This window comes from Rhinoraja longicauda, chromosome 33 (assembly GCF_053455715.1).
Source record: "Rhinoraja longicauda isolate Sanriku21f chromosome 33, sRhiLon1.1, whole genome shotgun sequence".
Lineage (NCBI taxonomy): Eukaryota > Metazoa > Chordata > Chondrichthyes > Rajiformes > Arhynchobatidae > Rhinoraja > Rhinoraja longicauda.
Genome location: NC_135985.1, coordinates 7,454,061 through 7,479,441, shown reverse-complemented (window position 1 = coordinate 7,479,441; position 25,381 = coordinate 7,454,061). Strand labels below are relative to the sequence as shown.

Sequence of the window (25,381 nt, the reverse complement as noted above, 5' to 3'; positions counted from 1 at the left end):
GGGTGACGTCACCCATACCTTCTCTCCTGAGATGCTGCCTGACCTGCTGAGTTACTCCAGCATTTTGTGAAATGATTTTAAGTTATTGGCAAAGAAAGATTATTTGGGTTCGGTGGCCATTGAGGCATGTCACTTTACTTTTCTTGGGCACGTGTATACGAACATTTTTCTAAAGCAGGTGGAGACCCCAGACCTCAGCAATGAGTGGGTGAAGATGCCCTCAAATTCACCAGCCAGTTGGTCCGCGTAATCACAAAGAAAGCTCATCAATGCCTTTACCTCCTTGGAAGATTGAGGAGATTCGGTATGTCGACAAATACTCTATCGTCATTTTACAGATGTACGGTAGAGAGTTGTAAACTTGTGGAATTCTCTGCCACGGAAGGCAGTAGAGACCAATTCACTAGAGAGTTAGATAGAGCTCTAGGGGCTAGCGGAGTCATGGGATATGGGGAGAAGGCAGGCACGGGTTACTGATTGTGGATGATCAGCCATGATCACAATGAATGGCGGTGCTGGCTTGAAGGGCTAAATGGCCTCCACCTCCACCTATTTTCCATGTATGTATCTATGTATCTAGAGCATACTGACTGGTTGCATCACGGCCTGGTTCATTAACTCGAACGCCCAGGAATGAAGATGTTAGAGAGTGGTGGATACTGCCCAGTCCATCACAGGTCATGACAAGGGGGCATGGCTGCATTCTGCAGCTGCGGCTCACCGGCAGTCTCTGTCTTTTTTTTGTTTTTGTCTTTGTTATCGTCTAAATGTTTCTTTTGATTTATTTTTAACTCTGTATATGTGGGGGGTGGTGGGGGGGTGGGGGAAACCTTTATTTCTAATCTCCTTCTCAACGGAGATGCGACCTTTACCGTGTTGTGTCTCCGTTCGTGCTACGGCCTAACACCGTGGAGTTGGCGGCCTCCAGCTGGGATCGACCTTGAAGACTCCGGTCGCAGGGCCTGGACTTACTATCTCGGAGGCTTCGGCCGTGGGCCCTGCAGACCGCAACATCGGGAGCTCGCAGGTCCCTGGCTGGCGACCGGCTTTCGGGAGCTCCAGCCGTAGCAGCTTCGACCACCCCGAAGCGCAAGGTTTGATTGACCCGCTCGCAGGCCCTTCATCGCCCTGCGTGGCCTGGCCGCGGCACTTTCCATCGCCCAGTGGGGGCTTAGGACCTTCATCGGCCTGCTCGGCTCGGTCCTGGGACTTTCCATCGCCCGGTGGGGGCTTCAAAAGTCGGGAGCCTCGATCGCCTCGTGGCACCACAGGAGAAGAATGAGGAGGAGATAAGACTTTTCTTTGCCTTCCATCACAGTGAGGGTGTGCCTGGAGCAATCACTGTGATGGCTGTTTGTGTTAAAAATTGTAATTGTGTGTCTTGTGTTCTTTATTGTCTACTGCCGGACCCTGACGTGAGAGGACGCTGGCGCTATTTGTTCGCCGCTTCTCCGTCAGGATAGTTTGTCTGTTTGTTTTTATGTCTTGACTGTTTTTGTAAAGCGTCTTTGAGCATTTGGAAAAGCGCTATAAAAAATAAATGTTTATTATTATTATTATTATTATTATTAACCTCCCATCATCGAAGGCATCTACAAGAGATGCAGCCTGAAAAAGGAGCCAATATCGTCAAAAACCCCCACCACCCTGGCCATGCTCTCATTTCACTACAATAAATCTTATGAAATACTGTAAGAAAATTAAATTTGAAAAAGCTATTTCCAACAATGTCACCAATGAGCAATGACAACATGCAGAAAAAAAGAAAGCTAGTTATATTTCTGTGATCGAAACTGATAACAGAATATAAAGAATGCTGTTGGCAACAAGTATTAAAACTTGTAAAAACAAAGAATGCAGCTGCTGTTTTACACAAAAGATAGACTCCAAATGCTGGAGTAACTCAGTGGGTCAGACAGCATCTCTGGATAGAAGGAATGGGTGACATTTCGGGTCGAGATTCTTCTTCAGACTGCCTGAAGAAGACTTCCTTCAGTCTGAAGAAGGGTCTTGACTCTAAATGTCACTCATTCCTTCTATCCGGAGATGCTGCCTGTCCTGCTGAGTTACTCCAGCATTTTGTGTCTTTCTTCAGGATAATTGGCAGCATCTCTTCCACAATAATTCTCTACACCGGATGTGTTCTCAGTCCTTTACTATACTCCCTATACACTTACGACTGTACGACCAAATTCAGCTCTAACTCCATCTGCAAGTCTGCAGATGATACCACTAGGGTGGGTCAATGAACAATGACGAGATGGAGTACAGGAAGGAAATACACAACCTCATCCTCAATGTCGGCAGGACAAAGGAACTAGTTATCAACTTCAGGAAGCATGGTGAAGTACATGCCCCATTCAGCATCAATGGTGCCGAAGTGGAAATTGTTGAGAGCTTCAAGTTCCTTGGTGCTAATCTTCGAAATGATCCATCGTGGGCCAGCTACATAGATGCAACAACCAAGAAGGCTCACCAACGCCTCTATTACCTGCGGGAGATTGAGGAGATTCGGCATGTCTTCAGTGACTCTTACAAAGCTTTACAAACGCACTATAAAAAGCATTCTGTCAGGTTGCATCACAGCTTAGTTTGGCAACAGCTCTGCCCTTGACCGCAAGAAATTACAGAGTTCACGCAGGCCAGACATCCCACCATTCACTCCATCTACACCATCTTGCCACAGAAAAGTAGCCAACATAATCAAAGGCTTGTCCCATTCCTTCTTCTGCCTACTTCTATCTGGCAGAAGGTACAGAAGCTTGAAAGCATGCACCACCAGACTCGAGAACAGCTTCTTCCTCTCTGTTATCAGTCTTCTGAACGGCCCTTCCATAATCTAGTGTACTGTCCAATTCACTTCTACTCCATCGTGGACATTGGACTTTGTCTATGGAACTGGTGCGCTACAATGCTGAGACCTATATTCTGCACTCTGTATCTCCTCCTTAGCTCTATCTATTGTATTTGAGTTTGACTTGATTGTACCTATGTGTAATATATCTGATCTGTTTGGATAGCATGCAAAACAAAGCATTTCATGGTACCTCAGTAAATGTAACAATAATAATAAGCCTAAACCTAAACTTACACAGAGACCCATCTGCTATTGTGTCATGTTATCTGAAATTAGTTTAAGAAACTAATTGGAGCGTTGATCCTTGTTTTGGTTTTGCATGAGTGAAGCTGCTAAAAATATTGATGACTGGTAACATTCCTATGATTCTTCTCAAGAAAGAAAACCTATTTATCTCATCTGAGACTTTGTCAACATGCTATCAAAAATGTAGATGAATCAAGTTAGGTCAGCCTGATATGCTTGTTTAGCTCTAGGGGTGTAGAATCAGAGAATCACCCATCCCTGCCAAGACTCACCTACCCATTTCCATCTCTTTCCATCACCGGTACCATCACTGTTCTCGATGTGCTCTCCAGCTTGAAGAACAGGTTCTTCCCAACATACATCACTTTTGAACACTGCACAACATTAACTCAGCAAAGTGAAGAAGATGCTATGAGGTTGAAGGGTGACTTGGACAGGTTGTGTGAGTGGACAGATGCATGGCAGATGCAGTTTAATGTGGATAAGTGTGAGGTTATCCACTTTGGTGGTAAGAATAGGAAGGCAGATTATTATCTGAATGGTGTCAAGTTAGGAAAAGGGGACGTACAACGCGATATGGGTGTCCTAGTGCATCAGTCACTGAAAGGAAGCATGCAGGTACAGCAGGCAGTGAAGAAAGCCAATGGAATGTTGGCTTTCATAACGAGGAGTTGAGTATAGGAGCAGAGAGGTCCTTCTGCAGTTGTACAGGGCCCTAGTGAGACCGCATCTGGAGTACTGTGTGCAGTTTTGGTCTCCAAATTTGAGGAAGGATATTCTTGCTATTGAGGGTGTGCAGCGTACGTTTACGGAATGGCGGGACTGTCCTATGTTAAAAGACTGGGGTGAGAGGGGATCTTATCTAAACATATAAGATTATTAAGGGGTTGGACACATTAGAGGCAGGAGACATGTTCCCAATGTTGGGGGAGTCCAGAACCAGGGGCCACAGTTTAAGAGCCAGTGATAGGCCATTTAGAACGGAGATGAGGAAAAACATTTTCAGTCAGAGAGTTGTAAATCTGTGGAATTCTCTGCCTCAGAAGGCAGTGGAGGCTTATTCTCTGAATGCATTCAAGAGAGAGTTAGATAGAGCTCTTAATGATAGCGGAGTCAGGGGTATGGGGAGAGGGCAGGAACGGGGTACTGATTGAGAATGATCAGCCATGATCACATTGAATGGTGGTGCTGGCTCGAAGGGCCGAATGGCCTACTCCTGCACCTATTGTCTATTGTCAAAGATAGACACAAAATGCTGGAGTAACTCATCTGGAGAGAAGGAATGGGTCCTGCTGTAGAGATGTTGCCTGACCCGCTGTTACTCCAGCATTTTGTGTCTACCTTCGATTTGAACTAGCATCTGCAGTTCTTTCCTGCATATGAAGGTTTGATCTGTCGTTTTCATTCCTTACATTCTCTTTCTACAGCATCTGCGGTTCCTTCCTACACCTTTTGTCCACCTATCACTTGCCAGACTTTGCCCCACCATCATCCGCGAGTTGTGAATCTGTGGAATTCTCTGCCTCAGAAGGCAGTGGAGGCGAATTCTCTGAATGCATTCAAGAGAGAGCTGGATAGAGCTCTTAAGGATAGCGGAGTCAGGGCGTATGGGGAGAAGGCAGGAACGGGGTACTGATTGTGAATGATCAGCCATGATCACATTGAATGGCGGTGCTGGCTCGAAGGGCCGAATCGCCTACTCCTGCACCTATTGTCTATTGTCTGTTGTCTATTGTCTATCATCCGCACCTCTCTTTTCCATTTTTCTCCCTCTACTCCATCAGTGTGATGCAGGATCCCAGACCAAGGCGTTGTCTGTCCATCCCCTCCACAGATGCTGCCTGACCTGCTGAGATCCTCCAGCACTTTGTGTTTTGTTCAAGATCCCAGCACCTGCAGTTCCTTGCGTCCAGTGGCCGCTGCAGCGCCCCCTGGCGTCGCGGAGTACTCCACCCACACGGCCGCACACCGCGCCGCATCTGTCGTTGCCCAGCGACGCTTTGCCGTAAACGACCTTCCGCCCAGCGGCAGGCTCGTCTTTGCGACCCGGCAACATGGCGGACATGGCAGACTTGTTCGGCAGCGACGCGGACAGCGAGCCCGAGCAGAAAGGTAACGCCGCTCGCCCAGGCGAGGGGCTGATTACTAGCTGGGTGGTGGGGCGAGGAGTAGGCCATTCGGCCCTTCAACCCAGAGACCGAGCCCAGTCACCCCTCGCCGACCCGGCCGGGTCAATCCCGGGGCCAGGGCCGCTGGTTTGTGGCTTCACATCATCCCCCTAAAATGGTGCAGTGTAGAGAAACAGGAGCATCTGAAATATGTATGTCTGCAGATCAGTGCAGCGAGCAGGACAGATGCGTAAGTCAGCAGACAATATATGGGATATTGTTAGGGCCTAGAACATACCGAGCAGAACGCCTTGGTAGTACAACAGTAATTGATCACAGCTGGAAATTATATATTTCTTGTCACCAAACTATGTCAAGATCCTCCCTTGCATAGAATAGTACAGCGCAGGAACTGTCCCTTTTTGGTCCACAAAGTCCACGCAAAACAGTTTCATATTAACGTTAAACTAATCTCCCATTCAGTCTGAAGAAGGGTCTCGACCCGAAACGCCACCCATTCCTTCTCTCCCGAGATGCTGCCTGACCTGCTGAGTTACTCCAGCATTTTGTGAATAAATCCCATTCAGGTGAGAGGGAACAGATTTAATAGGAACTCAAAGGGGTAACTTTAGTTTATTGTCACTTGTACTGAGGTATAGTGAACAGATTTTAGTTGCGTGCTATCCAGTCAGCAGAAAGGCTATACATGATTACAGTCGAGCCATCCACAGTGTACAGACACAAGAGATGAAGGGAATAATGTTTAGTGCAAGATAAAGTACAGTAAAGTCTGATTAAATATAGTCTGAGGGTCACCAATGAAGTAGATGGTAGCACAGGACTAGTTGTTAATAAGATCGTTCAGTTGCGTGATGATAGTTGGGAAGAAACTGTTCCTGAATCTGGAGGCATGCGTCTTCAAATTTCTGTACATCTTGCCTGATGGGAAAGGGAAAATGAGGGTGAGACTCGTCCTTGATTTTGCTGACGACGTTGCTGAGGCAGCGCGAAGTGTAGATGGGGGTCAATGGAAGGGAGTTTGATTTGTGTGATCGTCTGGGCTGCATCCACAATTCTCTCCAATTTTGTGCGGTCTTGGATGGAGCTGTTCCCAAACTATTCTGTGATGCATCCCAATAAAATGTACCGCTTCACTTTCTGAAGTCGATCGCTATCTCCTTTGTCTTGCTGACATTGAGAGAAAGGTTGTTGTCTTGACAAAAGGTTACGAGGTTCTCAATCTCCTTCCTGTTCTCCGTCATGTCATTATTTGATATCTGGCTCACTACGGAGGTGTTGTCTGCAAATTTGTAAATTGAGTTGGATTTGTACTTGGCTGCAGTCGTGGGTGTGTAAGGAGTAAAGAAGGGTGGGTGGGGGTGGGGGTGGGGGGTGCTGAGAACGTATCCTTATGGAGCACCAGTGTTGAGGATTGTGGTAGAAGATGATTTGTCCCCTATCCTCACTGATTGTGGAGTCTTGGTCAGGAAGTCGAGGATCTAGTTCCAGAGATGAGTGCTGAGTTCCGAGTTCTACAAATTTGATGAGCTTGGATGGGATAATGGTATTAAAAACAGAGCTGTAGTGTGTGAATAGAAGTCTAACATAGGTGTCTCTCTTATCCAGGTTTTTCACACAGAGGGTGGTGGGTATATGGAACGAGCTGCCAGAGGAAGTAGTTTAGTTTAAGCAGCTATAATAATAGCAGTTAAAATACACTTTGACAGGTACGTGGATAGGAACAGTTTAGAGTGATATGAGCCTCTTTGCTCTATATAGAAGAAAGTTGCTGAATTTCATCATGCATTTGAGCAGGAAAAACATTCCTGCTCTCCATCATTTGCGATAAATTCAGCTAGAGAAGAAATAACAAATGTTCCAATTTTCCTTGTTCATTTGTGATATTCGGCACAGAGGCAATTTTTAGGTCTAGCATGTGGGTCAAACATGTGGAGCTAAATAAATGAATAATAAATATATCTCCTTTAAATTGGAAAGAAGATAATTGTGTAGTAGTCAAACACATTTTTGGTTAATTGTTGGACTGCATAACTATTAAAGCAAGTATTATCTTTTGTAAATTAGTGCTGGAATAAATAAAATCCACCAATCTGAAAATTCTGACCTTAAATTATGAAACGTAGAGGAGACTATTGCTCAATCCTACACCAGTCCATCAGTGCATCAGTGTTTTGGTGCAGGAGCATATGGAAGGTTCGTTTGAAAGTTTAAAATAAAATATGTTACTCAATATTTCAGAAAAATTAAACTATTAGTTATTGATTAGAGTGCATAGAAATTGGGAATGAGACTAGATGGTAAAATCAAATGTCTAAATATCCTAACTCCAGAAATTGCAATTCAGAGTCTGCTGATTTAATCAAATTTTAAGTCCTCACAGCATGGCATAGTTTTCATTTGTCTTTTTTAATAAGGTAGCTGGAAAGGTGTACAGTGTGTACGAATATCACAGTCTCACTTGGTGGGAAAATGATTGCAAGGTTCCAACAGGAGATTCTCCAGCAGTTCAGTGCACGGCACATGTTTAAGCAATTTCTGATTACTCCTGACATGAATTAAAATTTCAGAAAACTTATTAGAATTAATTTCTGCCGTTTTGGATTATTTCTTGATCTGTGGCCCTTTGCTCAAGAATACTAGTTTCAGTGCCAGCTTATTTGAAATCTGATTCAAACTTGGTATGATTGAATTAGTTTGATCATACCAAGTTATGTTTGAAAATTATATTTATTTATTTTTCTTCAGTTACCCTATCTGTAACCCCACCGTGTACACCAACCCAGCTTCACAATAATTGCTGATGGCCTTAGTATCAGAAAAAGTATTATTGTCTGAATTATTGAATAAAAGAAGATACAATAAGTTCTTTGGCCATTGTTGCTGTAGGTCCAATTGATGACCAGTGAGTGAGTTAAATTTAAAATTTTTGGAAATTGCACTAATTTCCTATCATGAATTAGCCTCTACATACCACAAGTAATACTTCAGAACACAAAACACCGAAGCACATTGAGATGCTGATTTTGCAGAGTAAATGCACTGTTTTAAAACTAAATTAGAGCAGGTGTTCTGTAACTACTGTTGCTGTGCTCTATGCTCTTGATTTCTTTACTTGAAACTGCCATATATTTTGGCCAATAAATAACCTCTATGTTAGTTATATAATTAAAGTGCAATGTAAGGACTTTACAAAATTGTAAGGAAAATAACTGCAGATGCTGGTACAAATCGAAGGTATCACAAAATGCTGGAGTAACTCAGCAGGTTAGGCAGCATCTAGGAGAGAAGGAATGAGTGACGTTTCGGGGTCGAGACCCTTCTTCAGACAAAATTACATTTGTTACAAAATTGTAATGCAGTTTTGTGTAAAACATAAAGCCCTTGAGGAATTCGGTGGGTCAGGCAGCATCTGTAGAAGGAAATGGACAGACCACATTTTAGGTAAATTGCAGTGTCCTGAATGTAGTTTTGTGCTTATTTGTTCAGCGTATTTATTTCCTCAAATCAGGAATGGGGGAAAGTGCTGAAAATAGTACTTGTTCAAATAAAAGCTCACAATATCTCTTGTGGTAGTTTAGCTTAAGAAATATTTTTAAATTATATAGTGGCAGGTTTTCCACACATCATTTGTCCAATATCTCAATTCAATGAACAACAATGAAAAGTTACTGTTCTGAAATATTGGTTTTTATCTTTGTCTTTGTGACTTATTGAGTACTTCTAACATTTTTGGTTTTTAGCTTTTGGATTTCTACCTTCCACACACTTTTGTTTTTTCAATAATACATATTGAGGCTGAGTTGCTTGTAATGAAGTGTCCAAGTTTTGCAAATGTATGAAATTGGTAGAAATAAAGGACTAACTATTTATTCCCAAAATGCTGGAGTAACTCAGCGGGTCAGGCAGCATCTCGGGAGAGAATGAATGGGTGACGTTTCGGGTCGAGACCCTTCTTCAGACTGATGTCGGGGGTGGGACAAAGGAAGGATACAGGTGGAGACAGGAAGATAGAGGGAGATCTGGGAAGGAGGAGGGGAAGGGAGGGACAGAGGAGCTATCTGAAGTTGGAGAAGTCGACGTTCATACCACCGGGCCGCAAACTGCCCAGGCGAAATATGAGGTGCTGCTCCTCCAATTTCCGGCGGGCCTCACTATGGCACTGGAGGAGGCCCATGACAGAGAGGTCAGACTGGGAATTGGAGGGGGAGTTAAAGTGCTGGGCCACCGGGAGATCAGTTGCGTTAATGCGGACCGAGCGCAGGTGTTCAGCGAAGCGATCGCCGAGCCTGTGCTTGGTTTCGCCGATATAGATAAGTTGACATCTAGAGCAGCGGATGCAATAGATGAGGTTGGAGGAGGTGCAGGTGAACCTCTGTCTCACCTGGAAAGACTGTTTGGGTCCTTTGATGGAGTTGAGGGGGGAGGTAAAGGGACAGGTGTTGCATCTCGTGCGGTTGCAAGGGAAAGTGCCCGGGGTTAGGGTGGTTTGGGTAGGAAGGGATGAGTGGACCAGGGAGTTGCGGAGGGAACGGTCCCTGCGGAACGGACTAACAGTTAAAGGACTAACTATTTCCTACATCATTGTATTTGAATAAGAAGGTCTTTATATTAATGTTAAATCTTCTTTTTACATGAATGGATTGATGCTAGAAGAATTAGATTAATTTGGTTACTTGTCTTTTATGTTTGCAGAATATAATTCCATATCTGGATCGGGCTCAGATTCTGAGCAGGAGCAAGCGGCCTCGGAAAGCAATCCTTCCAGGAGCGAGAGTGAACGGGAAGACAGAAATGAGGATGAAGATGAGAGAGAAGCTACTAAACCTAGCAATAAAGAGCTGTTTGGGGAGGACAGCGAGGATGAAGGCTCGAGACATGATGGAAGTGAAGACATGTCCGAAAACCAGTCCATCGCTTCGGCGCAGTCTGACCAGGAGGACGTTCAGCATTCGGAAAGAGAGCAACACAGTGGCTCAGAAGAGCAGCAGTTTGAAAATGAAGATGACGACAATGTTTCTGATGCAGAGAGCACGCATTCGGACGCTGGCAGTGTACTGTCCGATGCGGGCAGCGCTCGCTCCGACGCTGGCAGCGGTCACTCAGAAGCCCCGAGCGGTCACTCAGAAGCTGGAAGCGCGCACTCAGATGTCGCAAGCATCCGATCCCACTCCGAAGCCGGCAACGTCCATTCAGATGCTGGCAGTGTCCACTCCCGATCCGATGCCATGAGCCACCACTCACACTCTGATGCTGCCAGTAACCAGTCGGACGCCGAGGAATCTGGAAAGGTGGCGCACTCTGAGATTGAGAAGTGGGAGCGGGCTTCCAGGAGTGATCAATCGGACGAAGAGGAAAAAACTCACCATTCAGAAGAGGAGCAGCAACTTTCAGATGAAGAGCAAGAACGTAAATCAGGTATTCAAAAGCCAAAAAAGAAAAAAAACTTCAGATGCTGGAAATCGAAAGTAAAAACACAAAGTGTGTACTCACAATGTCACACAGCATCTGTGTAGTGAAGAAAGAGTTAACGTTTCAGGTCACTTGAAGGATCATTCACCTGAAATGCCAGCTTTGTTGCTCTCTTCACAGATGCTGTCAGCACTGTTTTATATCTCGAGCCTTTGCTGGTTTTCTGACACAAATTAGGTGATTTATAAATAAAACAAATCTATGAGGTGACTTTTGTTTCCAATGTGCAAAATAATTTAAATTATTTACAGTCTTCCCCAAGTATAGAATTCATATCTTTCACTTGCATAAAGGAATATCATTTGTTTTAATCAGCTATCTAAATTTTAAGTGGAAAGAACTTGACTGTATTTTGTCATTTATAAACTCGTATTGAATTGTGCTCTCAAAATGTTATTGCAAGCAGCCCTGCATTTGTGATCGCTTTTGGTATTAAACTTTATTCCTGTTATTTTGCATGAGTAAAGCGAGCGTTGATATCGAGAGGTTCCTAAGTCTGATGCTAATCTTTTAAAACATTCTCAATTTCAGCTGCAGGATCTGCAAGAGGTAGTGACAGTGAGGAGGAAATAATTCGACACAAGTCAAAAAAACTAATTGCTTCAGATTCTGACTCTGACAGCAATATAAAAGATAAAGGTAACCCTTCTCATGACGTTTTCACTCTCTGCTACATCCATTTTGTACTGTATTGAAAGGAACACAATCTTATAACATTACCAGCTATGGATGGTGCAATACCTTTCTGAGGATGTTGGTGCTATGTCTGTGTTGCAGATAAAATAGATGGAGATGATCTTTTTGGAGGTGCAGATGATATTTCATCTGACAGTGAAGGTGAGAAACCTCCCACTCCAGGCCAACCTGCAGTAAGTATTTATTTGAAGCTGTATCATACATTCTTTTGATTGAATTTCCTAGAAGTCTTATATAGCAATTGATTTTAAGATGTGCTTTACAAAGAAATCTGGACAGATGAAGGACAAGTAGGGGAATAAAACAAAAGAAATTAAACTGCAAGGTATGGATTCATCTACAATTGCATTATTGCAGCCAGAATAGGCTACTAAAAAAGTCATGTAATGGCCTTGATAAGATTACTCTCGTAGTTGGCACGGCATCAATGGGTCGAATGGTGTTCTATGTCTTGGGAGAATATGAGAAATGAGATTTTAGTTTAGTTTAGAGAAACAGCGCAGAAACAGGCCCTTTGGCCCACCGAGTCCGGGCCATCCAACGATCCCCACACACTAACACTATTCTATGCACGCTTGGAACAATTTACAAATTATACCAAGCTAATTAACCCACAAAACTGTAAGTCTTTGAAGTGTGGGAGGAGACTGGAGACCCTGGAGCAAACCCACGCAGGTTAGGGGGAGACCGTACAAACTCCGTACAGACAAGTACCCATAGTCAGGTTTGAAACCCAAGTCTCTGGTGCTGTCAGGTAGCAACTCCATCGCTGCACTGCCTTGCGCCCATAACCAAATGTACCAAATACTTCATTGTAGGATATAATGCTCTAAAACTGTATCCTGAGTTTATTGTTATGAAGTAATGAATGTATTTGAAGTATGTAATGAAGTATTGTTATGAAGTTATGAAGTAAAGTTAAAAAATATATATATCATGGCTCCTTCTAGTGAAATAGTTTTTGAGGCTATGAATGTTTTAAAGGAAAATTTGTATAATCGGTTGGTTAGAGTTCATGTATGGATCCTGGAATTGGGATCATCACTACAAAAATCAAAGGAAGTTCTTAGCCTGCCATTACATAAAGTTACCGTGTTATTTTTCTTTTGTTACACAATTGATTTGTTCATTTATCATTTTCTTTGAAAGTTTGGTAATAGCATTTTAATTGGTTTAGTGATGACAGTGGTACCACTAAATGCTAGCATTTGCCATTTTGTGTCGGTACATTTTTACATCCGCCTTTTACTAATTGTGAATTTGCTTTAGGATGAGTATGACATGGATCATGATCATCCAGAAGAAGAACCAATTGCAGAGACACGGATAGAAGTAGAGATTCCCAAAGTGAACACGGATTTAGGGAATGATTTATACTTTGTTAAACTGCCTAACTTCCTCAGCGTGGAACCCAGGTACTTCAACTTGTGATGTATCTAAAACATTGAAGTGTATACAAAGGTCAAGATCACACAGGGTTTAGATTGGATTAGATTCCATCTTCTCCAAAAATGTTTCCCTCAGGATGTTATCTACCAATTCTTAAATAATATCAAGGATTTTGACTAAAGTTTAAAAGTCTCCCCTACCATCTGAAATCGGTTCAGTGTGGGGAATTACTGGAGATGATTCTTCTTAGTTCATTCTTTTCAAAGCTAAATGTCTTCACTTTTTTTTCATGTCTTTCAATGTTAGCGATTGGTTTGACTTTTCAAATTGCACCTTGATTATCAGTCCCCTTGCATATTGGTGGCCAAAACTGAATATCGTGTTGTGTTGTGTTGTGCTATAACTCGAGCAATGCAGAGTGTGAACTCGGATTTGCATGGAATACATTGTTTATGGTACTTATTTCCTAGTTATCTTCTTTAAAGGTGTATTTTAAAATCCATCGTGCCCATTTTCCAAACTATAAGCATTCTGTTTGTTTTCTTAAGGCCATTTGATTCTCAGTACTATGAAGATGAATTTGAAGATGAAGAAATGTTGGATGAAGAGGGTAGAACAAGACTTAAATTAAAGGTAATGCCCCCACCAAGCCTCCCATTCCCACTCCAAGGTAATTAGTAAATATATCTGATGGCTCTGATTTTGCTGCATTTATTTCTATTGAGATGGGGTTGAGAATGGAACATGTCCTCTCAACAAGGCAATGCCTGTGACATTAATGGTGACTCGGTACAGACAGCACCCATAGTCAGGATCGAACCCGAGCCTCTGGCGCTGTAAGGTAGAAACTCTACCATACTGCCCTATTGGTAGCCACCAGATAGATAGAGAGAGAGAGACCGGAGAACCATGGAGGTTAAATTCAACACTGATGGGAATCTGAAACCTTAAAATTATTTGTCTTCTGGTCGCAGGTGGAAAACACAATTCGCTGGCGAATACGCAAGGATGAAGAAGGAAATGACATTCGTGAAAGTAATGCGCGAATAGTAAAATGGTCAGATGGAAGGTTGGTAATATTTATTGACCAGCTAAAGTGTCTGACAAGGATGATAAAAGCTGTAAGATTTACTTTTTCATAATGTAGCTTTAAAGTATTCTGATTTCTTTTGAGGATCTTGATTTAAGTTTTCTTATTAATTCATATATCGTCTCACACCTTTGGATGAATTACAGTGTGCTTAACTGGATATAGTTGTAACACCAGCAATGTGGAAGGAAAGCTTCCTTGCTTAGAAAATAAACATGTGCATGCTATATACTAAAAGGGAGAATGGGAGACAGGAAAAGAGAAGAAAACTTTAATTGATAGATTATTTGAATTCATTTTTTATCAGGCAAAATTGGGAGTTAGGTTAAAATGTTTGGATTTGAGAAATATGAAATCTGCCTCTATTGGACAACGTTTGGATTTTACTGCACAATATTGAGTAGACCACCGATGCATTCTCAAACGCTAGATGAGTTGTTTTTTTCGGACTGGGAGGTTCCTCGGGCTTAACCGATGCCAGGTGGATCTCTTGGTATTTTGGAAATCCAGCAAGTAAAGGGAGGCAAGAGCAGGTCGGAAATAAGAAGGGTCTCGACCCAAAACGTCACCCATTCCCTCTCTCCAGAGATGCTGCCTGGCCCGCTGAGTTACTCCAGCATTTTGTGTCTACCGTCGGAAATATAATGGTTAGACGAGGTCAATCACATTCTAGAAGGTAGAGATGTGTTAATCTGCAATGTGGGTGTTTGGAGATGCTGATGGTGCAGCCCTGGTTTCCCAACCTCACATTAAAGTGCTTTGGGTCCCCATTTGTTGTGCTTCCATTTCCTGCACTCCCTTTCAACCCACCAAGGTGCTATTTCCTGCACTCCGCTCAACACTTTCCAGGTTTAAAATGTATCAATTTCTTTGTAACATTTAAAAAAAATTTGAATTGAGAGTGTATGGGATGTTAATATGAATAGTCCAGAAGATTTGCCTGGCTGGCATAACCAAATCCCTAAGCGGGCTAGTTTATTGGAGTTTGTTTGAACTATTCTTGGGCTATTTTGTACTTACAGTAAAATTCAGTGACTTGTGAATTTCTGTGATATTTAAAGAAACAAATCCCAAGAAACCGATCTCTGCGTATAGCATTTATAATCATTGAATTTTCTTTGTTGCAGCATGTCTTTGCACCTGGGGAATGAAGTGTTTGACGTCTACAAAGCTCCACTGCAAGGGGACCACAATCATCTCTTCATTAGGCAGGGGACTGGTTTGCAAGGTCAGGCAGTCTTCAAAACCAAGCTTACGTTCAGGTATGTTGAATTCCTAACAATTCACGATGCAAAGCTTTTAATTTGTATGAACTGATTATCTCAAACTGCTGTAAAAATGTTGCATAACATGAAATTGTTAAGGGTGTTCATCTTTATCAGAAGTATTTGTTGGGAATAAGATCACTTTTTAAAATATTTATGCCTGTTCTTGCAGTGGAAAATATTTTATGAAAATTAATCTTGAGTGAATTCAAATTCTCTTTTTGTAATCAGAACAAGGTGATGTTGTAACTTTGAGTTTAGCTGTGAGAATTGACACAGATTTATGTTGCCTTACTTCAACCCAGTTAATCAATGAAATCAACATCTTTACTCACTATTGCTTTCCTAATGGCAACCAAAGGGAGGCCCCACCCCCTCTCCTCCCTCTTTCCCGTGCCCACCCCACCCCAGTGTGTACCCATCGCTTGCACCACCCCAGTTGACCACCTCTTTTCTCCCCTATATGCCCATTTCCCATCTCCTTGTTGCCTTTCACTCCTCCTTTTACCCCCTCCCCGTGTTCCCTTCCACCCATAGCCTTCCCTCTGGCTTTATATTTCACTCCTTATCTGATACCCTTTTTTGTCCTTTTCACCTCTAGCCTTTGTCATTTAGTCCACTCATCTGTCAATCACCCCCTTACCTGTATCCACCTACCACTTGCCAAGCTTTACCCCACTCCCACCTCCCTTTTCCAGCTTTTTGCCCCCCTACTCCATCAGTCTAAAGAAAGGTCCAGATCCAAAATGTTATCTGTCCATTCCTCCACAGATGCTGCCTGACCCACTGAGTTCCTCCAGCACTTTGTGCTTTGCTGAAGATTCCAGCATTACAAGTTTCTCCTCTTTTTGTTTCACCACAGTAATTTGGGGTTTCTTTCTGGAATATGCTTTTTAAAAAAATGGTTGTAGAAGCTCTTAAACCATACTTGATGTTCAAATTGTTTGAAAATGGCATCTGTGTACTGTTTTTTTTTTTTAACCGTTCCACTTCATAAATAGCCATCCGTCATTTTGGAACATTTTTTTGCCACTGATGCCCTCTAGTGCTTGCCTAATGTCCACTCTTCATGTATGAACTGAAATAGCTTGTGTAGACAAGATAGCCACAAGAACCATAACCGAGTCTATTCTCAACTCTGCACCTCAGTTCAGTTTAGTTTATTGCCACGTGTACCGAGGTAAATTATAAACTTTTTTTGTGTGCGTACCAGCCAGCGGAAAGACAATACATGATTACAATCAAGCCTTTCGCCATCTATAGATACGCAATAAGGGAATAACATTTAGTGCAAGATATAGCCAGCAAAGTCTGACCAAAGATAGTCCGAAGGTCCCCAATGAGATTGAGAGTCGTTCAAGACTGCTCTCTGGTTGCGGTAGGATGGTTCATTTGCCTGATAACAGCTGGGAAGAAGCTGTCCCTGAATCTGGAGGTGTGCGTTTTCACACTTCTCTACCTTTTGCCCTATTGGAAATGCGAGAAGAGGGAGTGACCAGGGTGCGACTCGTCCTATATCAGTGGATGACAATCTAGTGGAGTTCAATAGTTACCTCCCTGAGGCCAGTTTATTACCATCCAGTCTGACAATCAGTCTCCTCCTGAGTATCACTCTATCCATTGGAATTATCCCTGTGGCTCTCAAGTGAATGTACAGTTCTAAATGGTAAATATATATGTTTTATAAAAAGATTAGCTTAAACCAGCATTTGTCTTCATGTGCCACAGGCCTCATTCCACGGACAGTGCAACACACAGAAAGATGACTCTGTCTTTGGCGGACAGATGTTCAAAAACCCAAAAGATCCGGATCCTTCCTATAGCTGGCAGAGATCCTGAATCCCAGCGTTCAGAGATGATAAAGGTAAGCAAAACTGATGATGCCCCATTGGAGAGATATTGAAATGGAGACGCCGTACTTTTAGGCACATGCACAAACAGTGGTTTGGATTGAAAAGATTGAAACAGGCCCTTCAGCCCACTGGGTTCATGCCGACCATCGATCACCCATTCATTCTAGTTCTACGTTATCACACTTTCCCATCCACTCCATGCACACTGGAGGCAATTTACAGAGGTCAATCGACCTACAAACCCACACGTTTTCAGGATGTGGGGAAAAATCTGGAGCACCCCGAAGAAACCCATGTGGTCAGAGGGAGAACGTGCAAACTCCACATCGACAGCACCTGAGGTCAGGATTGAACCCGGGTCTCTGGTGCTGTGATGCAGCAGCTCCACCAGCTGCCTCGCTGTGCCACCAGTGTTGTTGAAATTAAAATCCATGTTTGCAACTGCACCTAACTGTAAATTGTCTTCGATTGGCAGAAAGAAGAGGAGCGTCTCAGAGCTTCGATTAGAAGAGAATCTCAGCAACGTAGAATGAGAGAGAAGCAGAGCCAGCGAGGTCTGAGCTCCTCCTACCTGGAGCCTGATCGTTACGATGAGGAGGAGGAAGGCGAAGATACCATCAGCCTTGCAGCCATCAAAAACAAGTACAAGGGAGGGATCAGAGGTATGGACTGTGACTCTGCACGCTTCCTCTACACTCCACACTGCCTCGGGAAAGCAGCCAACATTATAAAATACCTTTCCCAACCCGCATTGCATCAATTTCCATGTACTTACACTGCACCAAGATGTGTTTGTGTCAAATTACTGCTGTAAATCGCTTCCCAATTTCTGAATCTATATCTCATTATTTTCGATGTTTAATTTGGATGAATTATTTTTACATAGAGAATTTGGTAATTCAGCTTTAAAGGAATCAGATAACAGGTATAACATTTTTTTAAACTCTCAACAGAAATATAATGACCACATTAGGAAATTGTGGAAATTGCAGGAATATGTGCCTAATTTAATTTTGTTGGTAGGTTGTTAATGGTGGGATATATTTGATAATTTTTGTTGAGGTAGGAATTCTACCCCTACCTTCATGAGCAGCTCAATGTTAATAATAAGAGGCCAGTGATTATTTAGGGTACCAAGCATTTTTATTGCTGAGAAACACGTTAGGATGATACAACAGTTTTAGAAAGTTGAAATGACAATTAAAATAAAAACAATTGAGGCTAAAGGTGGCAAGTATTAGAGAAAATACACACAATCCGAGACGAGAATTTACAATGCTGTCCTTTCCATTTTACCCCATTGACATCCAGCCCATGATAATTTTAGAACAAAGTCGCTAGAAACCCACATTAAATATTGAAGCAGATGGCTATGCTCTATAATAGGGAATAATATGTAATATTATGATGTAATATTTTCCCAATCGGAGGCTTGCACAGCACTGTAGGAAACCGAGTCAAACTGGTAACCTTTAGAGGTGAAAGATGCAGGCAGTCAGAAAATTAGCTTTGCTGGGCCAGGAAGATCATGGCTGACAGCACTTTCTAAATCTCTGTGTGCCACTTCTCCTCTCCACCCGAAATTCCACTAATGCACAATTTTTGTCTTGGTTCCACAGATTTCTTGCTCCCATGACCATTCTATGAGTGGTTTCTCAACAGTAGCTTATGGATGTTACTACAATGAGAATAGACACAAAATGCTGGAGTAACTCAACGGGTCAGGCAGCATCTCTGGAGAAAACAAATGGGTTTTTATTTCGGGTCGAGACCCTTCTTTGGACTACTAGGGTCTGGAGAAGGGTCTGACCCAAAATGTCACCTATTCCTTCTCTCCAGAGATGCTCCCTGACCCGCTGAGTTACTCCAGCATTTTGTGCCTATCGTCGGTGTAAACCAGCATCTGCAATTCCTTCCTACACATTATTACAATGAGTTACACTCAGCATACTTCACTCATGTGCATGTTCTTCCACAGCCTCGGCAGCATGTTTGTTCCCACATGCATACAAAGGTAGAACCAATATTAGTGAGGACATTATAAGATTACAGATGTTTAACAATACTCCAAAAGACTACATGTACCCTCAGCTGAAATTCTGCTGTATGACAGCTTGCGAGTTATTAACAAATTCATGTGAAATGTATCTCTCCCTGATATTAACCATAATCTGCTAATGTCCCGCAGCAGAGTATGGATTTCATTCATACGGACACATTCTATTATAGACTTCTCTCTCCACTGCTAAAACCAAGCCAGTAAATTTTAAATCACAGTATTTAGTATTGAAAGCTACAATATCTCTTTAAAGGTTGTCATTTATTCCCAAAATGCTGGAGTAACTCAGCAGGTCAGGCAGCATCTCAGGAGAGAAGGAATGGGTGACGTTTCGGGTCGAGACCCTTCTTCAGATTTTCGGGTCTCGACCCGAAACGTTACCCATTCTTTCTCTCCTGAGATGCTGCCTGACCTGCTGAGTTACTCCAGCATTTTGGGAATAAATACCTTCGATTTGTACCAGCATCTGCAGTTATTTTCTTACTTTAAAGGTCGTCATGTTTTTAAACAAAAGTGAGTGCTATAAATATCTACTTTAATATCTGTGTTTAATATCTATTCCAGAGGAGCGAGCCCGGATTTATTCTTCAGACAGTGATGAAGGGTCTGGTGATGACAAAGCACAGAGGCTCCTGAAAGCCAAGAAGCTTGACAGTGATGAGGTTAGTATGGAAAACCAACATGCAGAAGTCTTAATTTTAAAATACAAATTTGGAATAGTTTCCACAGGTTTCTTTTGGAATGTTGAAACGAATATTATCATTGATAGTGGATTGATTTTTAACTTTATATATTAACAAAGAACTTGTCATCTTTAACTAAGATATTACATTTAGAGCCGGAGTCATACAGCCTTTCAACCCAACTATATACCCCATCTAAGCTGGTCCCATTTTCCTCTGTTTGGCCCATATCCCTCTAAATGTTGGGGGAGTCCAGAACAAGGGGCCACAGTTTGAGAATAAGGGGTAGGCCATTTAGAACGGAGATGAGGAAGAACTTTTTCAGTCAGAGGGTGGTGAAGGTGTGGAATTCTCTGCCTCAGAAGGCAGTGGAGGCCAGTTCGTTGGATGCTTTCAAGAGAGAGCTGGATAGAGCTCTTAAGGATAGCGGAGTGAGGGGGTATGGGGAGAAGGCAGGAACGGGGTACTGATTGAGAGTGATCAGCCATGATCGCATTGAATGGCGGTGCTGGCTCGAAGGGCTGAATGGCCTACTCCTGCACCTATTGTCTATTGTCTATAAACCATTCCTATCTGTGTATCTCTTCAAATGTCTTTTAATTGTTGTAATAGTACCTGCCTCAGTTCTATCCTACCCAACCTCTCCCTGTTGCTCAGGCCCTCAAGTCTTGGTAACATCCTCGTAAGTCATCTCTGCACTCTTTTCAGTTTAAGGGCATCTTTACTATGGTTGGGTGATCTAAACTGAGCACAATACCCCAAGTGCGGCCTTGCCACATTTGGTCTATTCAGATTTCTGCAGATGACTTGCAGAAAATAATCCAGATGATTAAAACTAAATGAAAATTTATAACTGGATAGGAAAGTTTCAGAGGAGTATGGACCAAATGCAGGAAGGTGGGCCCAGCATAGAGGGGGCATCTTGCTTGGTATGGACAAGTTGGGCTGAAGGGTCTGTTTCCCTGCAGTATGATTTTATGACTCTAAGTGACTTCACTTGATGTGCAACATCCATTTAGTTGACGATTTGTGAGAAAGCATTTAACAAATGCTGCAACATGTACAGCAAAAAAACGTGCTTTCTTGGAACATCAAAAGCTGTACTTTAAGATGCAGGAATGAGAAGCTTGTCCCTTAGGGTCTTAAGGTCATGTGATATGAGCAGAATTAGGCCATTTGGCCCATCAGGTCTACTCCGCCATTCAATCATGGCTGATCTATCTCTCCCACCTAACCCCATTCTCCTGCCTTCTCCCCATAACCCCTGACTCCCATACTAATCAAGAATCTATCTATTTCTGCCTTTAAAATGTCCATTGTCCTCCACAGCCTTCTGTGGCAAAGAATTTCACAGGTTCACCACCCTCATCTCCTTCCTAAAGGAATGTCCTTTAATTCTGAGGCTATGATCTCTAGTCCTAGATTCTCCCACTAGTGGAAACATCCTCCCCACATTCACTCTATCTAAGCCTTTCACAATTCGGTAAGCTTCAATGAGGTCCCCCGTTATTCTTCTAAGCTTCAGCGAGTACAGGCCTAGTGCTGTCAAAGGGGATAAAAGTAAACTTTGATTTGTGAATGTTTAGTACTTGTCACGATAAGATGGATTTAAGTTCTAAGCATTTTTTTTGCCATTGTCTGTGTTCTGATGACTGTGATTAGTTTATGAAATCATGAATGCTCTATTTTGGTAGGTGAGGGGAGGGGTGAGAAATAACTTAGTTGGAGCTTTGTGGTGTTTTTCTGGGAAGGTGTTTCTCCTGCCTGAACAGACAATGAGCGAGTGGTTTGAGTGAGTGGGTGGCCCACACCACTCTGCTGTGTGGTTAAAGAGGTGAGGAGATGACTGCACAAGGAAACAAAATAAATATAAACTGACATGGAATGTTTTAACAACATTTTGAATTTAAAAAAAGGATCCATGGTTTGTGAAATGCTAAATTTGATATTTAACCCAGAAGTTGGATTTTTAGTTAATTTCATTTGCATCCTATTAAATAGTTTATTATTTCATTCTTGTTTAAACGTTTTTATTAAAATGGATCAAGGATGGATTTTTTCTTCTCTAAATAAAAGACCTTCTAACTGGTAGCTATACTTATTTGTACTGCTGGAGTGCTGGGAGATGGTCCAAGTTGATAGCTCCTGAGAATCTTCCAAGTACCTTTCAAATCTATTTCTGGAATTCCCTCGACAAATGATGGCAAACGTTGGCGATACAGTGCCTGAGGACTGCTCAACAGGAGCTGCAGGGATGAAATAGGCAACTAGACTAATTTTGCCCTATGTTTTATACATGACTTAAATTCCCTCTATTTTAGATGTTAGATTTAGAGATACTGCGCGGAAACAGGCCCTTCGGCCCACCGGGTCCGCGCCGCCCAGCGATCCCCGCACATTTAACACTATCCTACACACACTAGGGGCAATTAAAAAAAAACACATTTGCCCAGCCAATTAACCTACATACCTGTACGTCTTTGGAGTGTGGGAGGAAACCGAAGATCTCGGAGAAAAGTCACGGGGAGAACGTACAAACTCCGTACAGTTGGCGCCCGTAGTCAGGATCGAACCTGAGTCTCCGGCGCTGCATTCGCTGTAAGGCAGCAACTCTACCGCTGCGCCACCGTGCCGCCGGAGTGACAAAGCTTCCACACTATTCGGTGTTATTCCTATTAAAAACAAGCACACTTTTGTTTAACTTTTTTTTAAACGTTTCATTTTAGCATCACATGTTAAAAGATGTGATGCCAAAATGAAATGTTTGACCATTGAAAGATGACGACCAGATGCAGTAAAGCTCTGGAGATTCTGATGGTGCAGTAAGTAACTCATTCACAAGTCCAGGCAGAGAGCTGAGAGTCCAGAGTACAGGCAGGGCGTGCAGCCAGAGTCAGGGTGTGTTGATGGGGCTGGAATAAGGGTCCAGAATGCCAGGTAGAAGGAACATGTGTCCGGAGCCTGGGTCTGGAGTCTTTGAACTCTACACGTTAAAAAAAAGTTAAACAAACGTGTGCTTGTTTTTAATAGAAATAACACCCAATGTCAGTCCGGCACATCCAAAGTCCAACAGGTGATACTTCTAGTGCGATCGACTTGGTTAGACATGCTGGTCGGCATGGACGAGCCTGGCCGAAGGGCCTGTTTCCATGTTGTATAGCTCTGAGTTATGCTAGAGTCAGTTATTAAAGATGTGATAGCATCACGTTTGGAAAGTGGTGAAATCATCGGACAAAGTCAGAATGGATTTACCAAAGGCAAATCATGTCTGACGAATCTTATAGAATTTTTCGAGGATGTAACTAGTAGAGTGGATAAGGGAGAACCAGTCGATGTGTTATATCTGGACTTTCAGAAGGCCTTCGACAAGGTCCCACATAGGAGATTGGTGTACAAACTTAAAGCACATGGTATTGAGGGTTCAGTGTTGAGGTGGATAGAAAATTGGTTGGCGGACAGGAAGCAAAGAGTAGGAATAAACGGGTCCTTTTCGGAATGGCAGGCAGTGACTAGTGGGGTACCGCAAGGCTCAGTGCTGGGACCCCAGTTATTTACAGTGTATATTAATGATTTGGACGAGGGAATTGAATGCAACATCTCTAAGTTTGCGGATGACACGAAGCTGGGTGGCAGTGTTAGCTGCGAGGAGGATGCTAGGAGGCTGCAGAGTGACTTGGATAGATTAGGCGAGTGGGCAAATGCATGGCAGATGCAATATAATGTGGATAAATGTGAGGTTATCCACTTTGGCGGCAAGAACAGGAAAGCAGAGTATTACCTGAATGATGACCGATTGGGAGACAATAGACAATAGACAATAGGTGCAGGAGTAGGCCATTCAGCCCTTCGAGCCAGCACCGCCATTCAATGCGATCATGGCTGATCACTCTCAATCAGTACCCCGTTCCTGCCTTCTCCCCATACCCCCTCACTCCGCTATCCTTAAGAGCTCTATCCAGCTCTCTCTTGAAAGCATCCAACGAACTGGCCTCCACTGCCTTCTGAGGCAGAGAATTCCACACCTTCACCACTGTGACTGAAAAAGTTCTTCCTCATCTCCGTTCTAAATGGCCTACCCCTTATTCTTAAACTGTGGCCCCTTGTTCTGGACTCCCCCAACATTGGGAACATGTTTCCTGCCTCTAATGTGTCCAATCCCCTAATTATCTTATATGTTTCAATAAGATCCCCCCTCATCCTTCTAAATTCCAGGGGAGAAGGGGAGATGCAACGTGACCTGGGTGTCATGGCGCACCAGTCATTGAAAGCAAGCATGCAGGTGCAGCAGGCAGTGAAGAAAGCGAATGGTATGTTGGCATTCATAGCAAGAGGATTTGAGTTTAGGAGCAGGGAGGTTCTGCTGCAGTTGTACAGGGCCTTGGTGAGACCGCACCTGGAGTATTGTGTGCAGTTTTGGTCTCCTAACCTGAGGAAAGACGTTCTTGCCTTAGAGGGAGTACAGAGAAGGTTCACCAGATTGATCCCTGGGATGGCGGGACTTACATATGAGGAAAGACTGGATAGACTGGGCTTGTACTCGCTGGAATTTGGAAGACTGAGGGGGGATCTTATTGAAACATATAAAATTCTTAAGGGGTTGGAGAGGCTAGATGCGGGAAGATTGTTCCCGATGTTGGGGGAGTCCAGAACCAGGGGTCACAGCTTAAGGATAAGGGGGAAGTCTTTTAGGACCGAGATGAGAAAACATTTCTTCACACAGAGAGTGGTGAGTCTGGAATTCTCTGCCACAGAAGGTAGTTGAGGCCAGTTCATTGGCTATATTTAAGAGGGAGTTAGATGTGGCCCTTTTTGCTAAAGGGATCAGAGGGTATGGAGAGAAGGCAGGTACAGGCTACTGAGCTGGATGATCAGCCATGATCATATTGAATGGCGGTGCAGGCTCGAAGGGCCGGATGGCCTACTCCTGCACCTATTTTCTATGTTTCTATGAGTCTATAAAAATACGCTTTATCGCACCTGTCAATGCAATAATCATGATGGCAACTTATACTATTTCTTTACTTTCTCTCCTTTTTTCTCTTTTCTCCAAAACCACCTTTCCCCCACATTAGGAAGGTGAAAATTCTGGAAAGAGAAAAGCGGAAAATGATGACAAAGGTTCCAGCAAAAGAGCAAAGAAGTATGTGATTAGTGATGAAGAGGACGATGAGTGAGATGGCCAGAGTCGGCTGGCTTGTGTCAACAAACATTGACTTGTACAGTTATTTTGTAAGTAGCTATGTTGTCTGATTATTTTTTTGGGGATGATTTTGGTAATCATTTGTAATTTGGTGATTCATGTATGTACCAAGATTTAAAAATTAAATCTTTTATATAAATAAATTGCAGGGTTTTAATGATTTGAACTTGGATGTTGAAGTAAAAGTTGTGACTTAACACAATTTTTGGAAGTAAGTCGGGGCTGCCAATGTAAAACTAGTTATGGATCAACATTGCTTTCCATTACTTTGTAGATCACAGTTCAGATTTGGTTATAGGTATATTAAAGAAATAGGAGCAGGGGAAGAGCATAATGGCCTAGGGAGTGGTCTGCCATTTGGTGAAATCAGCTTGATCTGATCTTGGTTTTGAGTCCACTTTCTGCTTAGCCCTTCAGTGCTTTCAATTCTCATCATTCATTCTTA

General features: G+C 42.9%; 1 protein-coding gene across 1 annotated transcript; it reads left to right on the top strand.

Annotated features, from left to right (window-relative positions):
- The first annotated feature begins 5,113 nt into the window (after nt 1-5,113).
- Nucleotides 5,114-25,062, top strand: leo1 (LEO1 homolog, Paf1/RNA polymerase II complex component). The gene is made up of 12 exons (XM_078427085.1): nt 5,114-5,215; nt 9,925-10,647; nt 11,233-11,340; nt 11,479-11,570; nt 12,667-12,812; nt 13,335-13,419; nt 13,761-13,855; nt 15,004-15,138; nt 16,870-17,005; nt 17,470-17,656; nt 19,618-19,715; nt 24,809-25,062. Exons 1-12 carry the CDS (start codon nt 5,158-5,160, stop codon nt 24,908-24,910), a joined length of 1,965 nt encoding a protein of 654 aa, XP_078283211.1. The 5' UTR covers nt 5,114-5,157; the 3' UTR covers nt 24,911-25,062.
- The last annotated feature ends 319 nt before the right edge of the window (nt 25,063-25,381 follow it).

Excerpts from the sequence above, each read along its gene's own strand:
- leo1 (XM_078427085.1), top strand. The coding sequence starts at position 5,158 with ATGGCGGACATGGCAGACTTGTTCGGCAGCGACGCGGACAGCGAGCCC. Across the intron at positions 12,813-13,334 it reads TTCCTCAGCGTGGAACCCAG|GCCATTTGATTCTCAGTACT; the intron begins GTACTTCAACTT and ends TGTTTTCTTAAG. Across the intron at positions 19,716-24,808 it reads AGAAGCTTGACAGTGATGAG|GAAGGTGAAAATTCTGGAAA; the intron begins GTTAGTATGGAA and ends CCCCCACATTAG.